A 16843-nucleotide genomic window follows, 5' to 3' on the forward strand; every position below is an offset into this window, starting at 1 on the left:
GTAAAGTTGTGGAAGTCATCAGAAAGGTTGAGAAGTTGGAAGGGCCAAAAGACTTCAATGTCAATGAAGATAGAATATTGTGCTACAAGGATCAGAGAGTTATCCCAGTCGATCAAGAGTTGCGAGATAGGGTTTTGAGAGAAGCTCATAATACTCCTTATATAGCTCATCTTGGTAGTAGGAAGATGTCCCAGGACCTAAAGCGTCATTTCTGGTGGGAAGCAATGAAAAATGATGTGGCAGAGTTTGTAAACAAGTGTTCTATCTGTAGACTTGTTAAAGCACTCTAGAAGCCAACAGATGTGTTGCAGTCACTGTCAATCTCAGAATGGAAGTGGGAAGATGTCTCCATAGATTTTGTAGTAGATTTTTCAAGAACTACAGCTAGGAATAACACTATCTAGGCGATGGTTGATCATTTAATAAAGAGTGCCTACTTCATACCCATCAAGAACATTGATTCTTTGGAGAGATTAACGAGGATTTACGTGTAAGAGATCGTCAGACTGCATGGAGTACCGAGGACTATCATGTCAGACAGAGACTCCCATTTCATGTATCAGATTTGGCAAAGTTTGCAGAGTTTGATGGGCACCAATTTGAAATTTAGTAGTGCCTACCATCCTCAAATAGACAGACAAACCGAAAAGGACGATTCAGACTTTGGAAAACATGCTTAGAGCTTGTAGGCTGGAACACGAAGGGAACTAAGAGAAGCAGTTACCGTCGGTAAACTTTGCATACAACAACAACTTCTAGGCCACCATTCAGATGACACCCTCTGAAGCTTTGTATGGCAGATCCCTGTTATATTGGGACAATATTGGGGAGAAGAAGGTGATTGGACCGGAACTCGTACAAGAGATAAAAGACCAAGTCCCTACCATTAGAGAAATGATGAAATCAGCACATAGTCGACAGAAGAGCTACGCTAACAATAGAAGAAGTATAGAGTTTGAAATCGGAGATTGAGTTTATGTGAAAGTATCTCCTATGTGAGGAGTAAGCCGATTCAGTGTTAAGGGCAAGTTAAGCCCTAGATACGCGGGAACCTATGAGATATTGGAAAAAGTGAGAGTAGTTGTTTATCATGCAAATCATTGATTGGAAAGAGAAGGAATTGAATAATCACAAGATTCCATTGGTCAAAGTACTTTGGCACAATCATATCTTTTAGGAAGCTACTTGGAAAAAAGAAACTGATATGAAAGCCAAGTACCCTCATCTGTTTGGGTGTTAGTCCGATGTTTGTTTTGTCTATGGTCTCGGCTCAGCCACTTTTTGTATTCACTTATGTGCAAGGTTGCATTACATCAGTCCGTCATTGTACTTCATTTGTTTGGATATCAAATAAATTATATATTTTTTTCATCTCAGATCTATTGTGGACCCGTTTTTAGTTTGTGCTATGAGTTATCTTCCATCTTTGACTATATCTTTTTACAGTTTCCATGACACGCAAACAGAAGACTGTTAGGAAATCGACGCTTTCCACACAACAAGTGCAAGAGATGAGAGGAGAACTCCGTAGGAGGCGACTTATCGAATTAGATAGGTAGACTGCTACCTATTTGGCTGGAGATGGAGCATTTAGAGCTCTATTACACCCATGTGATGGACACAAATAAGAATGGGGTAGGCTATGAGAGCAAGGCCTTACCTCATGAGGAGCGCTACCCATCTCTTCACTCGACCACATGGATGGATCGAGATAGTTTTAGGGCAAGGATGTCACAGGACAAAGCCGAGTCTAGCCGAGCAGCTAAAGAGCACGACGCATCCATCAATCTTGAGCCCAAGACATCAGGATCATCCATGTCATCTACTCATCAAGGACGATTGCTCGTTTAGGGTCATGTAGCCGACAACGACGACGAAGAGGTCAAGCAGCACATTGATCCCAAGCATTTTGGTAATATGATTTACAACTTCGATGAGGACATGCAATATGCCTTAGCATACCAAAACTGTAGAGCCTGACTCAACCCCACCCACATCGACTATCAACTATATGTCTAGTGATGGACAGTAGGCTTGGTGAGCAACATCTTCTCTTTTGTTTGATAGTAGTTATTTTAGTAGTACATGCATAGACTTCAAGGACGAAATCTTTTTTTTTATGAGGGGAGAATGTAACAGTCCACCATAAATTCAGTGGATGAATTTCTTTAGGCTTTAGGAACGTTGTAAAAACTCCCGAAATGTCTCACGAATTGAGCAATCGTGTATAATTGAATTTGTCGGTATAGTTAGTGTGTGGCACACTTAAGTGCCAAAAATGTGATTTTATTATTTCAAGTACTTATGAGTATGAGAATGAGAAATGGTCTATACCATTAGTCTTAGATGAATATTTAGGATTTTACAACGTAATAAAATGGTTTTCATTTACCAAACAACAACTGTTCGAAAACGCATTTAGATTTGTTCGAGACACTTAGGAGTTGAAATTTGCGAAATGAAGTGCAATCCTAGTTTCATAAGAATATTTAGGATTCTATGGTGCAAAGTGAATAGTAACTTTTGTGTTAGCACCATGTGGCACACAATCCAATTGTTTTTAGATCACAATGTGAAATGTCCAAATCAGTCTAGAGAAGTTTCATTTGAACACTTGGCAAGATTATAGCCACACTTGGTAAATAGTATAGGACAATTGGCACCAAGAGGAACTATAAGATGGAAATGTGAAGGAAATGAAGAAAAAACTAGTCTTGTGATCATGCCACCTAAGCCAAACACTATTTCTTCCAACCTTCATTTTTGTGCCAAACCAAAGAGGGTTTCAACTCTAGTGAAATCTCAAACATTTGGAATTCAATTGAAACCCCAAATGCTTTGTGGAAACCGAATAAAACATTTGAATAGTGAGTTGAGATGAGATGAGTTAAAATGAAAGTTGAAAATTGAATAAAATATTGTTAGAATATTATTTTTTAATATTATTATTGTTTTATGAATTGAGAAAGTTGAATTGTTTATTATATTTTGTGTGGAAATTTAAAAAAGTTGTAATGATAAGATGAGATGAGTTGAGATTAACTCTGAATCCAAACAGGGAAATCCTAAATGAAGTCAATTTTAGCTTAGTGTTTAATCACTTGATTAAATCACTTCCACATGCTATTAACCATTCAAATTCATGTCATTACACACTTATCCATCCTTTTAAACCATAGTATTTTCATTGGGCCAAGAAAAACTAGATTTTGGCTTGATACAAACCGAAATCCTAAACCAAACCCTATTAAACCCCCAAATGAGGCCCAATCGATTTGGGCCCATTAAGGTCCACTGAATTGCACCACCTATGCTAGGCCTCTTTGAGAAGTTTCCCCTTATCATGAGTGTACATTTACTACCCATGTCTGTCCCAAATAGTGGTTGATGGGAGGGCAATCAACCACCTCACCACCACCCCATCACACGGCAACTTCAAGGCACAAAACCGTGTGTTGTAGCTCATGATTTTGGGCATGGTTTTGGCTGAGAACCCATTAACAAAAAGTTACCCTCAAATCCCCTCCAACAGTATATGAGTCGTCCACGGCTTTTTCCTTAGGCTTTTGTCACTTTGAAACACTTTCTTGGAGAGAACTCAATGAGAAATTTCAGACAGCTTTTTTGGTCTTTCTTGCTTGAATTTTGCGAAGCTTTTGTAAGTAGATTGTCATGCAACGCTCTTCACACAAGTTGTTCCTCTTTGATTCTAGTTTCCATTGGTATATGTTTGTGATTTTTTATGGAGGTTTGATTAGTGAAAAATATGTTTAAGCATGAAAATGTTATATTGGGCGATAATCTGGATAGTGTGTATTTTTTTTTATATTTTTGATGAAGTTCTAGGCAAGATCTTGATCCGATCTTTTTATGGTTTAGATTTAACAAATGAAAATTCAAGTTGGAATTAATTTGTTGCATATTGACAGTTTTTAAGAGTTATGCATGAGATGAGAAAATTAAAAACTGGAGATGTGAAAATAGTTTATATTTTTAGTAACCTTAGATCTTTTGTTATGAAAGTATGTTCCTATGATCTTGATATTCACATATATTGTTCTTAAGACTTTGATATATGTGTTAGGAAGTTATTTAGAATATTTATGGTTATGATCTTGAGGGAATGAAATTTTTAAAAGGTCATGTTCAAGTTGATCTATATAGTCGAGTATCCAGGACTTGACATGAAACGAATATAATCCACAAGCACAAATTGCCACCCCTAATTATTCTCAGTTAGGAAACCTATAGACCAAGTCACTCCAAGACACTTGGAAACATTGGTTAATAATGGCATCAAATAAAATTGCCAGAACCGTGTTAGTGCCAATTTGATGAAATGTTCTAAACATATTCATAGACCATAAAATTTACAATGGAAAATGCTTGGTTTACGTAGAGATTTTATAAAAAAAACCTTATATACTTATTAGTATGTTACATTAGCGTTATTTTATAATAAAAATAATTTTAAATTTTAAAAATCATATAAAATCACGTTTAATTTATAAATATAAAACTTTTTTTGTTTTTATAGTCCTGGCACTTTTTTCAAAAACAGTTGCTTGAGACAGAATAGGTAGACAGGATTAATTCCAAGAATTATGAGGAGCTACTCTTCTCCCACCAAACCAGAAAGGAAAGAAGATATGTCATCAAATTACTTTGAAATCACAAGGACGATCCTATCAGAGAAAGGTAAATGGCCAGGGTCTCACCCAAGATGCGTCATGCGCGAGCTATATGAACTCATCATATCCCCACATGAAAATAATTTGAGACGGTATGCTTTTATTCCCGCATATAGAATTGCTTGGTGGAATTTTCGTTAATATACTTGGGGAGAATATATTCATTTTTTTTTCTAATCAAGCAAACATGTCATTAACATAAGGAAATCAAGATACACGAGGAGGGAGCGAGATTTACCAACAAACACCCTATTACAACAAACACAGTGTTAAAAGTGAAAAATAGATCGAGTTTTGGAACAAAAAACTTGATCCCAACCCATTCCCTGCAAAAAAAAGTGCTTTCTTAAATGACAGTTGAGGTAGTGGATGTTAGTAGTGCACTGCAATTTATTATCATGAAATGGCCACAGAAACATAATAGGATGACCGACATTGATTGGCTTGGACCATTGCTGGCCGAGTTTCTTCACGTCCACCTATGACGGCATGTGGAGTCCACATGCTGGTGATAGTGAGATGGAGCAAGTCAGATTTCAAAAATCTTGGGGTGGTGAAACTATTGTTATGGTGTGTATAGCCATTGGATGCATCTTAACGCGACTGCATGTGGTAGCCATGCGCGGAACAAGCCACATGTGAGAATCATGTGTCAAGATTTTCATTGCGGTTCTGCTTCGTGCCAATAGATCAACAGCTAGAGAGTTGCATAGTAGGGTGCATGTAGACAATCAGTCGTTAGAATGCGATGGATCAAGCCTAGACTAAATCGGTGAAATAAAAAAAAAAAAACAAACAAACAAACAACCAAACAAACTAGTTGAAAAACCTATAAACAGGTCGGTACCGTAAAGGGAATAGAGAGGGTTCCTCCTCTCCGGTGGAACAGCAGAATGGAGAGGATGAGGCACTTTTTCTTCTAGAGAGAAGCGGGTGTATTTCATCCAGCCACATGGAAAGAACATGTTCACAACGACCGCTCTAACTTCCCAAACCACATAGTTAGCCATTAATGCAGATGTGTACAATTGTAAGGTAAAATTTTCATAGTTGTTGTAAAATCTAAGTATGCTTGTACACTTGAGGTTAAAATATGGTAGGTTCAAACGAACTGAAGGCAATGCATCAAGGGAATATTGAAAAGTATCTCACCCTGCCGAACAAAAGCTTATGAAAAAATAATATAACAATAGGAATAAAAGAATGTGAAGATAAAGAGGGAGACTAGACAGATGGGAATTACAACTTGAGAGCAGCAATTGCTTCGGGTTTAAAATCAACCCTGAGACCCAACACTCGCCTAACCTCGGCTGGTGTTAACCTCCAGGTCATAGGTCCTGAGTTCTCGCCCCAGAAATCTAGAATCTCAGACACCTTCTCCAAGTTGAGGATTGTTGCCATTTGAGTAAGACGGGCAAACTTATCCCTAACAGTCCTCTGAGTCATGCCAGAGAAATGGCTTACCAATGCCCTTGCATCTCTGTCAAGCTGAAGGCCTCCGAGCTGACTGAACCTTTTCTGCATCATGATCACTTCGAGCCTCTTAACAATGAAGTCAATGACTAAATGAACAAACGAGTCATAGTTGTTGGCTGTCATTAGTGGCTGAAGCCATGCCACGTTTGTCTCGACAGCATGAAGAAGTTTCTGGACCCATGGATCATTCATCTCATTATCAGCATATTCAACCTCTGACAGCTCGTAGCTGATGGTTGCTACACTATCTAACAGTGGACGGATTCTGGGTGTCACGGTTGCCACAAGCTGTTCCATGCCAGCATTCAGAGCTTGCTTGAAGATGTTGCTCATATCACTCAATTCAGACAAACAAGATTTCACTCTTTCCCTATCGCCTGGTGCTGGGAATACCTGAAAGAATATGATTTTAAACAAATTTAATGTAAAACAATACAAACTATTTTTACCAGCAGGCAAATTTACATCTCTTGGCAAGAACCTAATCAGGCGTATCAACACATTGGACAACAACGCCTGACACAAATATAATAAAGTGAAGAAAGAGCTGAGAGAAGTATCCAGTATAGGAGCCAGAGTTTTCACATAGGACCCAATTACCCATCAGTAGAATCAACAAGGATACTGGGAGGAAAAAAAAGCAAAAAACAAAATACAATTAGGATTCTTCTCATATATTTCATACATCCCATATAATAATAGTTACTAGAAAAAATGATGCCCTTTAACAGGAGACCCAAATGATTAATATGGAGAGAAAATGTTTCTCTCATAAGGCATAGCAATTGTTGAACCCATGGCACACCAGACAATTTTTTTATATATAAGTAAAAGTAAAGACTTTATTGATAGTAAAAGGCACAGCCCAAGTATACAGGAAGTATACACAGAATACATCTAATAACCACTAAGCACTAAAGAAGGATACAGGCAAATTATGAAAGCTGTCCTCATTAAAAACAATGACAGAAGCCCAGGAAAACAGTGTGGCAAAAAATAATCTCTTCAACTCGTCCAAGGAATGCTCCTTGTCTTCAAAGCACCTATTATTTCTCTCTATCCACAAACACCCCATAATACAGTGAGGTATGAGTTTCCACACAGCGGCAATATGAACATTACCCTAAGACTTGTCCAACACTTAAAAATATCCACCACTCTTCCAGGCATAACCCATGCCACACCAATCCAGTTAAAGATCTCATCCCACAAGAACCTAACCACCTCATAATGTAACATTAGATGATCTACAGAATTCCCGTTATTCTAACACAAGAAACACCAATCCATAATGATGAGACCCCGTTTTCTCAAATTGTCAGTGTTGAGGATTCTCCCAAAGGGCCCAGTCCAAACAAAAAAAGCAATCTTAGGAGGAATCTTACATTTCGAAATACCCTTTGAGGGAAAGCAATGGTCATTATGAAATCCCCAAAGGGCCTTACAATAGGATCGCACAGAGAAATAAGAATCTTAAACTCCCCCACCAGGAGCCCAAATCATCCTGTCCTCCATAGCATTACCAGAAGCCAGAGCATACAAAGAACCAAAAAATCAGCAAAAGTTCCAAGTTTTCAATCTTGGGCTGCTCTCGAAAAACAACATTCCACTGGATAGAGCCATTGGAATACACCTACAGGTCAGCCACCAAAGCCTCTTTGTCATTTGCAATTCGGTAGAGAGTGGGGAAGACACACTTAAGAGCCCTTGCACCACACCAAGCATCATGCCAAAAAGAAACAATGCGGCCCCTCCCAATCTCAAATCTGAAAAAGTTGGAGAACCTCTCCCAACCTAAACGAATATTTTTCCACAACCCCACATCATATGCTCCCCTCACTTCATTGGAACACCAGCCCCCAATACTCCCCTATTTAGAATTGATAACTACTCTCCACAAAGCCTCCCCTTCCCAATGATACCTCTACAACCACTTCCCCAAGAGTGCTTTATTGAAGATCCTCAAGTTGAGCACCCCTAGACAATGACAAGTTACCGGAGAACAAACTTTGTCCCAACAAACGAGATGGAACTTAGCTTCCTGCCCAAAACTCCCCAAAGGAAAGAGCGGAAGAACTTCCCAACACAAGAAGCCACACCTGTAGGTAAAGGAAATAAAGGAAAAAAGTATGTTGGTAGGTTAGATAAAGTGCTTTTTATCAAAGTGGTTCCACCCCCTTTGACAAATAAATTATTTTCCATCTTGCCAATCTTCTTTCAAGTTTTAAAAGTATACCATATCCCAAATACATTTCACCTTGAAAGTAGCCCTCAATGGAAGACCAAGATATTTCATGGGAAGCTAAGAAACCTTACAGCCCATAGAAAACCTATCTGGACCTAAAGCTTTATCTTTAGTCATCCCACCAATCACCTAATAAACTTCATCCGCCTCAAACGGTCCCTCCAACCAAATAGACAAGACTGGTCAATGGACACCAAGGCCAGGTCATCAAGATTAGGTGTGATACCCCATATGATATGAATAAGGGTAGGTGGTGTATGGGATTCCACATTGCTTGGGAAGGAGAAGTTTTTGCTCTTTATAATGTTCCAATGGGACTCCAATTGTATCATTGACTAGTCCTTTTGGAGTATAGGCCATGTGGTTTGGGTCTTCCATTGGAGCGTTATAAATGGTATCAGAGCCTATCCCAACCAAAAATGTGGGACTTGAGCCGTGCCACCTACAATGGACAGGCCCGACAAGGACGTCGGGAATTTAAGGGGGGTAGATTGTGATACCCCATATGATATGAATAAGGGTAGGTGGTGTATGAGATCCCACATTACTTGGGAAGGAGAAGTTCTTGCTCTTTATAAGATTCCAATGAGACTCCAATTGTATCATTGACTAATCCTTTTGGAGTATAGGCCATGTGATTTGGGCCTTCCATTAGGGCATTACATTAGGCCTCCAAGAGAATTGTTCTAAAAGAAAACTGTTGTAATAATTGACAATATGACTCTTAATAACTTCATGATCCGAACAAACCTGACCATCAACCTAAAGCATCTCAATAGCATTATTCCTACAATGATAAGTTTTTTTATCAGTATTTCTATTGTGAGAATTAGCCACCCGAAGGAAAAATTTAGTGCATCTATCCCCTTCTTTGGACCAAAGGCTCGCGATTTCTATCTCCATGAGATTTCTTCCATTAGAAGCACCCTCTCAAGCTCCATGGTGATAGATCTTTTACTAAAAGACTCCTCCACAAAAAGAGGAGAGATCACTTTCCTTCGCTCGAAAAACCTATAAATCCTAAAAAAGCAACCACTTTTGACGACAATATGCCCAAATACATATGCATTCCACATCTTCAAATCCTTTTTTAAGGCTGAGTTTACAAGCCAAAATAAGACTTGGTGTGCCCTCCAAGGGATACGAGGACCACTACGATCTTACATTCTCCACAAAGCCCTCAACTGTCAACCATATGTTTTCAAACTTGATATATCTATTACCCTCATGAATACGCCCACAATCAACCCCTAGGGGTTGGCTCAAATAGTAAAAGCATTGGTCTTGGTGGTATGCTCCCTACAAGGTCCAATGTTTGAATCCCACTAGGTGCAAACAATCTCTAGGGGCCATCAGACTGAGGGATTTTCCTCTTTAATTACCAAAGGTGTATTTGTGGGATACTCGTTTTCGAGGGCCTGTGCACCCCCGCAATTAATCAGGATGTTGTTCCCAGACACCCATGTGTAGATGCCACCGACTAGAGGAAAATCCAGTAAATCCATATCAAAGAGAAATTCAAAGAATTCATTCAATGCATGGCTAATCAGAGCTTCTCCCGATCTTTTGCTTGGGAACCAAGTCATATTAAAATCACCGCCAATGCACCAAGGTAAGTTCCACCAACTACTCATACCACACCAAACATTTCAGGAATAGAATGCATATAGTTCCAATGCAAATTATTGAAAGATACAAACATTTCAATCATAGGAAAATAATGGAAAGACACAAAGGCTTAACCCAAGTTAAGCCTACTTTTTTTTTTTATCTGGATTAACGCCTATTTGAATTAATCTCAATACCAAACATTTAGCCCTTTGTAAAAGTTGAAAGTATACAACCGTCTCAGTTGGTTGTTCTGCTTTTCTATATCTGCATAAACCTCAGTGACAGTCAACAACATTGCCAGTATAAATTGAGCTTTAGGGAATTATTATTATTATTATTTTATAGGTATGGGCTGTAGGGAATTATGAACGTTCCGAACTGAGTTACAGAAGAAACAGAAATAAAAGCATTCCTTTTTTCCAATTTTTATAAATATCAGATGTGTACTATAGCCTTGTAATTCTGTCTCAGAATTAGCTCTAATCCAAATCCTGAGCTAGTAGCAGCTTATGCATCAAGCAAGAACTTGAATGATCAGACAATGTATCTATCTAGTTTGAAACTCCATTAGTTGGTTGCAATATCTCATGTGAAGCAACAAACGTAATCGAATTGATAGCTTCACTTTCGAAAGTGTGGCACTCATGTACATTACCTTGTAATACTCTAAAATGTTTCTTTGTCATGTCACAGACAATGCACCCCAAGCAAGTGAAAACGTGAGGTATAGGTACAGACTAAAGAATAGTTCTGTTTCAATTATTCAAACTAAAGTAATAGGTGATTAAGTATACGACTCACCTCAGCACATTGCTCCTCAATCTCGTGTTTGAGCTTAAGGACATACTCACTGCTAACATCCATGTTATTCAAGGCAGTTGCAATCTCTGTCCCGGTCTTCTGCACGCCGACACCTCCCAAGAACAGCTTAGCACCGAGGTTGGGCTCTCTCGCCTTTTGTTGCAGAGCTTCATGATACTCATTGCTCAACAAACTACTCGCACCACTCAACATCGCAATGACCGAGCTGATATTGGATGTGGATATGGCCCTCCTCAGGCAACTCTGTAGAACATAGAAGACGTCATCGACCATGGAAGTGGTCAAGCTGTCCGGCACCTGCTCATCGATCTTGATCGCCTTCCTCACATTCTCCACCATAAAGAAACCCTCTAGAATTACATAGAATCCGGTAAGATCTTGAAGAACCTTGCTAAGACTTCCACTCCTAAAGGCCTTAGTGGCCCGCGGAAGCACCTCCGGATCGACGGAACTCAAGCCCTTGATCTTCGATACCATAAATTCGGTGTAATCCTCCCCCAATTGCATTAATGATAGTATCTCTTCCAAGTACAATTCGATCTCCCTCGGGTCCGGACCCTCGGATCCTCCTCCCACAGCAAGCAAATTCTTGTTTTGTGCATTGATCTCCGAGGACAATCGGGCCAACTTCCTGAACTCCATGTATTTCTTCAAGATCAATGAACCTCGAGAATCGCACTCCTCCTGGAGCTCGCAAATCGCGTAAACGATCCCGTCGTCGCCGCAGAGACCTCTCAGAATCTCGTCGTTTTCTTCGATTGCCAGGACCACGTCCTTAAACAGATTCGTTAAGCAGGAGATGAAATTCACCTGGCTCGTCTGGTTAGGGTTCTTGCTACTCTGTTCCATTAACTCCACCATGTGCTCGAACTCCAGCCTCGCTCTCATTCCTATCACCTTCTTTAGGTAACCAACGTATACCTGTAATCCCTCATCCTCCAATCCAAGTGGCGAATAGATCCGAATGAACCGTAAGATCGTCGGGTGGTCGCGTTGATCAACGGCCGCGGAGAGCTTCTTGCGCACGATTGCTTCGAGCTGGTGCTTGGAGGCTAACATCTGGTCCCTCTGATCGGATCCTGAGTCCTTGTACTTGGCGTCGATCTGGAGAAAGGTCTGGACGTAGTTGGCGGCGAGCTCGAAGTCTTCGGTATCGAGGGCCTTCCTGACGCCGTCGATGCAGTTGGAGCGCTGGACGACGGCGTCGATGCGGTGGAGGGTGGAGTTGACGCGGGACTGGGCGAGGTCGAGCTCGCGGACCTTGCGGCTGACGTGGTCAGCGAGGTCGCAGGTGGAGGAAACGTTGGAGAGCATGTGCTGGGAGTCGGCGGAGACGATGTCTAGGACCTCAGCGGACTTCTGGAGGTGGTGGAACTGCTTGTCGAGATCAGAGCGCTGGGAGAGGAGGTTGTCGAGGTCGAGGTCGAGGGCCCTCTGGTAGGCAATGCACTCGTGGAGCAGGCGGGTCATTGCCCCGACGTCGGTTAGGGTCCGAATCTGGTTCATGGCCTCCGGCGTGCCGAAATTGATGGACGTAGTGGAGGAGGTAGGGATGCCTCCATTTTCTTCTTCGGCCGCGATCGACCCCATTGTCGCCTGATCTTTTCCAACTTCAATCCAAATCCCAAATACAAATGACGGCTGTGGCTGTTATGTTGGGAGCGGCTATGCTCTAGTGTGAATTTCACCGGTTTTAGAACGGACTGGAGATGAGTGTAAAAAAATGAGAAATTTTTATACAAACACTATCATCTTATTTTTATTTTATTATATAAAATGTTACATATTTATCATCATATTTAATATATCACATCTTACATAATAAAATAAGAATATAATATATAATATTACTCAAAAAAGTATAATCCAAAGACGAAATTCAAATCCGAGTGGGATTGGTGCTAGGGGTGCTACAAGCACCCACAGATGGGGGCCACCCTAGTTCCACCCCCACATGAGACAGAGATAGTTTGGGCCATTGAATCACGGCACCACCCCTTGTGGATGGGTGCCCCCATCCGGATGCTAGGATGGATTGGCCCCGCGACCATCCATCAACCTCGCCCAAAACTAATTGAAAAAAAAAATCTAAAATCCAAAATCAAACTCTAGCACAGAGAGAGAGAGAGAGAGACACCTAGGGCTATAATGTCGAGGGTGAATGTGAGAGGGAGAGAGAGAGACATCGATGGACGGCAAGAAGTTTTGGGCAATAGGAAGAGAGAGATTGAGAGGGGAAAGAAAGAGAGACATCGCAGGAGAAGGTGTTAGGTTTTAAACAAAACCGAATAAGAAACAACGTTGTTTTATTAAAGAAAATAATATATATATATATATGTATATATATAGTTGGCTGGGCTTGATACTAGAGACCAGGCAACTATATAGTGGTTCTCATTACATTCGATCTACTTTTGACATTGGGGCTTGATAAGGGCGGGATAGTGGGCGCCCATTGTCCAATTCATCCGTCCATCATGCTAACCACGTAGCAAAACAACCCATCCGATTTGTGCCCGCTACTTGGCCTGTTCACCCAATCTTCTAGGCTATAACACAACAACCCACTTTTTACAAGAATCATGAAGGCAAATTAAAAAAGAAAAAAAAAATTCTTGAGGCATGTCGTGGTGTCTAGTAAGGCTAAAAACCGACTTCATCGGTGCGGTTTCAGTCCAAAATCGACGCCTCACCGACGGGTTTTGGAGAGGCTTAGAACCAGCCGATTGGGGGTAGAAAACCAGCAACTACAATCTTGGCGTAAATCAGTGTAGTTCGTCAGTGTACCGTCAGTATCTCTGTGAAGGAGGAGGGGAGAAACGGACTGCCATCAATGGGAAGAAGCAGACTTGCAGAGGAAAAAATCAAAGGAAAGAAGAAGATGGGGGGAGAAGAATACTAAGGGGTTATTAATCCTAAGTCGAAACGACGCCGTATCATCTAATTGTTTTTATAAAACTCATAACTAAAACGACACCATTTCACTTAAGTGAAACGACATCATTTTATATACACATAATATAAAATATATATATATATATATAATCAGCCAGTTCAGCGGTTTGGATTTTGCTTAGATCGAAACTGAATAGGTTGGCGTCAATTTCCTTATTTTTATACCATCGGCCGACCGGTTTTCTGCCGATTTTGGCTAGTTCCAAACTCTAACAGCCGGTCCGCGTCGGCAATGGCTAGTCCCCTCGATTTTTGTACAACCCTAGTGTCTAGGACCAAATCACGCCTTCTAATGAGAGGTTGTCACATCAATCTCTCATTTGTCTATGAATGAAGCCGCACAACATAGGATCTAGAATGACTAAATATATTTTAGCTGAGGAGTCACATTAAGGTGGTCTAGAGTGTCATGAATCCAACCCAACATTGTCGTAATCCATTATCGTGACTGATGAGATCGCCACTGCCCAACCATTGTTGTGGACTATCCCGTCGAAGAAAGTAACTGACTTCAAAGGAGACAAAAAAAGGAGTAGCGCATTGCCGTTGTAATTCTAAGGCAATGAAGTTGGTTTGCTTCTAAGACAGTGCCAAGGATCACACTGGGGGGGAGGGGGGTAAATGTTGTGTACTCATGTTATGGAATTTTGGCATATGCATACTCTATAATCTCCCCATTTCTAATAATGAAATAATAAATTTTTAGCCATTATGTTTATGAATATTTTTACTTGAATATTTGTACTTCATATTTTTTTAGATTTGAATGCATTTTTTTTCGGTGTTGTTATTTCTGTGTGAATAATCGTATCATGTGTCAATTATCATGGACGAGAAAGAGGACTCCCTGGACCATTTCTGTGGTATGTAACCATGAGTTTCATATGGATAAAGAGAGTCCCTGTGATAATTGGAGTGGGGCAGTATCGTATTGGCCTCACTTGATAGATGGAAAGAAGAATTCCTTGGGCGTATCACGTGTGGTGTCTTCGAGTTGGTTGGCCAAGTAAACCTTTTTCTTAATGGAACATCTATATCTTTGTGTGAGAGTCGACCAGGTAATTCCTCCGAGAGTGATTCATCACCATGCTTATATAGATGTGTTTTACTAAGAGGGTGATTCATCGATATATTTACAAATACATAAGTTTTTGCCTGAGAGGGTGATACACTAATACATGTGTTCAACTATTTCATTACATGAAATTGTTCATTGCATATCCACGAGTATTGTTTCTTATTAGCGGTTTTGTCATAATTGTCTAACTTACCTATGGTTTCAATGTCAAAATCATAGACTTTGATGTAGAGTTAGACCCAGAAGTGATACCCGAGGAGGAAGAGCCAACCCAGCTCGAGCAATAGGTGTGTAGGCATGTTCCTATTGTAAAACTTGTTCACTTATGGGAGTTGTATTTATATTTATCAATCAAGCGACCATGTGTTCAATCAGCCTTATTTTGGGTGTACGAATGAAACTGTTAGATATGTGTATAATTATTAAAGTAATGAAGTGACTTGTGGATATTGTAAGAATGTATATATGGTTTTTAGACTTCGGGTACTATAACATTTAGCCTTCAGACTAAACATTTACCTTTCTGGTGCAAATAACATATCTATTTCTTTACACATATACTTCCTAGTGAATATTGCACGCCTAACCCGATTGGAATCTTAGGTTTTGTCAACAGCTGGCACTCTTGACACCACGGATCCTCATCATGTCTTAAAACGGGGTGCCACAGGTCATGTCTCTGGATATGTTTAGGATGTTCATCTTCTAGACCTTTGTCTCTTTCTCTCATGATCTTCTCACGTGCATGTTTTCTTATTATTAATTATTGATTACTTTGATGTTTCTCTTTCAAAGTACTTAACATTTAGTTTTAAGATAAGTTATGGGTGTATATGTTATCATGAACCCCAGGCCAGCAAGGGGCATTATCTCGGTGGAGATTTCATAGTTACTTGGGAGCACCTATGAGAGAGAGGGAGAGAGAGAGGCTTACCATATGCAACATCGGTGGTGAAACACATTAGGTAGCATCGTGGTGATTCTTCAGTGCAGCCATGGCATATCAGCATCTTGTTGAGATGCAGAGGAGGCAACCCACACAGTGATTAGCACTTTCTGTGTTGGTTTGAATGGCTCTCAATGCCATACTATGAGCATAATTGTTATCTATTTATTGGTATACACAATAGCAGATTCCATGAGGCTGTAGTGAAGGAAGGACTTGATCATGTGGACTGTGCTAGGATCACGGTGGTCTTGGTGGGTGAAGACACTGTGGTTTATGGTTGGATTCGTTTGTGGTAGTGGGAGAATCGAAGGGTTGTTGCGTGTAATGGACTATGGCTTGGACTTATGGTGACACCCATGGTGTGGCATTGCCATGAAGGTAGAGGCAACGTGGAGGAGGTTGTGTGTGGTTGCTGGAACAAGAGCGGGACGTGGGTCTATTATGGTGTAAGAGAGAGGCTTGAGGCAATGGGCCTGGTGGCTTCCATCGTGTAGGAAAGACCTCAGCAGTGAGAGGTGGTGGTTCATAGAAGTTTGTGTCTATGGTCCTTGATATTCTTGTTGTTAATTTCACAGAGGGGTGGTTTGCAATTGGCAAGGCAACAACTATTGATGGAGTAATCATTTGGTGCAGGCGCATGGTGGCTGTAACGACCCAAAATAAATTTGATAGAAATAATTTCTTTAGACCATAGAAACGCCAGGAAATCGTAGGAGGATTTCATGAATTGAGCGGTTGATTAGGTTTTAGTCCATTGACGTAATTGAATTATGATTCGCTATGGGGACATATTTACTTTTTGATTTATTTGAGGCACTTAGGATTATAATTTTGTTAAACTAATTATACCATTAGACTTTTATGAATATTTAAAATTTTATGGTGCAATAAAAAGTTTTAGGTTTTTTGGATGAAAATACAATCAACCGAAGAGCGCCATGTGGCACCTACAACAAACAGCCATCACATTGCCATGTAGGATGTCCAATCACCCTAGGATCACTAGGAAGTCTTTT

General features: G+C 40.3%; 1 protein-coding gene across 1 annotated transcript; it reads right to left on the reverse strand.

Moving 5' to 3' along the window:
* Window positions 1-5714: 5714 nt before the first annotated feature.
* Window positions 5715-12552, reverse strand: LOC121255686 (conserved oligomeric Golgi complex subunit 4). Its single transcript, XM_041156166.1, has 2 exons — window positions 10825-12552; window positions 5715-6560 (listed from the first exon to the last, which is right to left on the reverse strand). The coding sequence occupies exons 1-2, from the start codon at window positions 12433-12435 to the stop codon at window positions 5931-5933; spliced, it is 2241 nt and encodes a 746-aa protein (XP_041012100.1). The 5' UTR covers window positions 12436-12552; the 3' UTR covers window positions 5715-5930.
* Between the last annotated feature and the right edge of the window lie 4291 nt (window positions 12553-16843).

This window comes from Juglans microcarpa x Juglans regia, chromosome 1D (assembly GCF_004785595.1).
Source record: "Juglans microcarpa x Juglans regia isolate MS1-56 chromosome 1D, Jm3101_v1.0, whole genome shotgun sequence".
NCBI classification, from domain to species: Eukaryota; Viridiplantae; Streptophyta; class Magnoliopsida; order Fagales; family Juglandaceae; genus Juglans; species Juglans microcarpa x Juglans regia.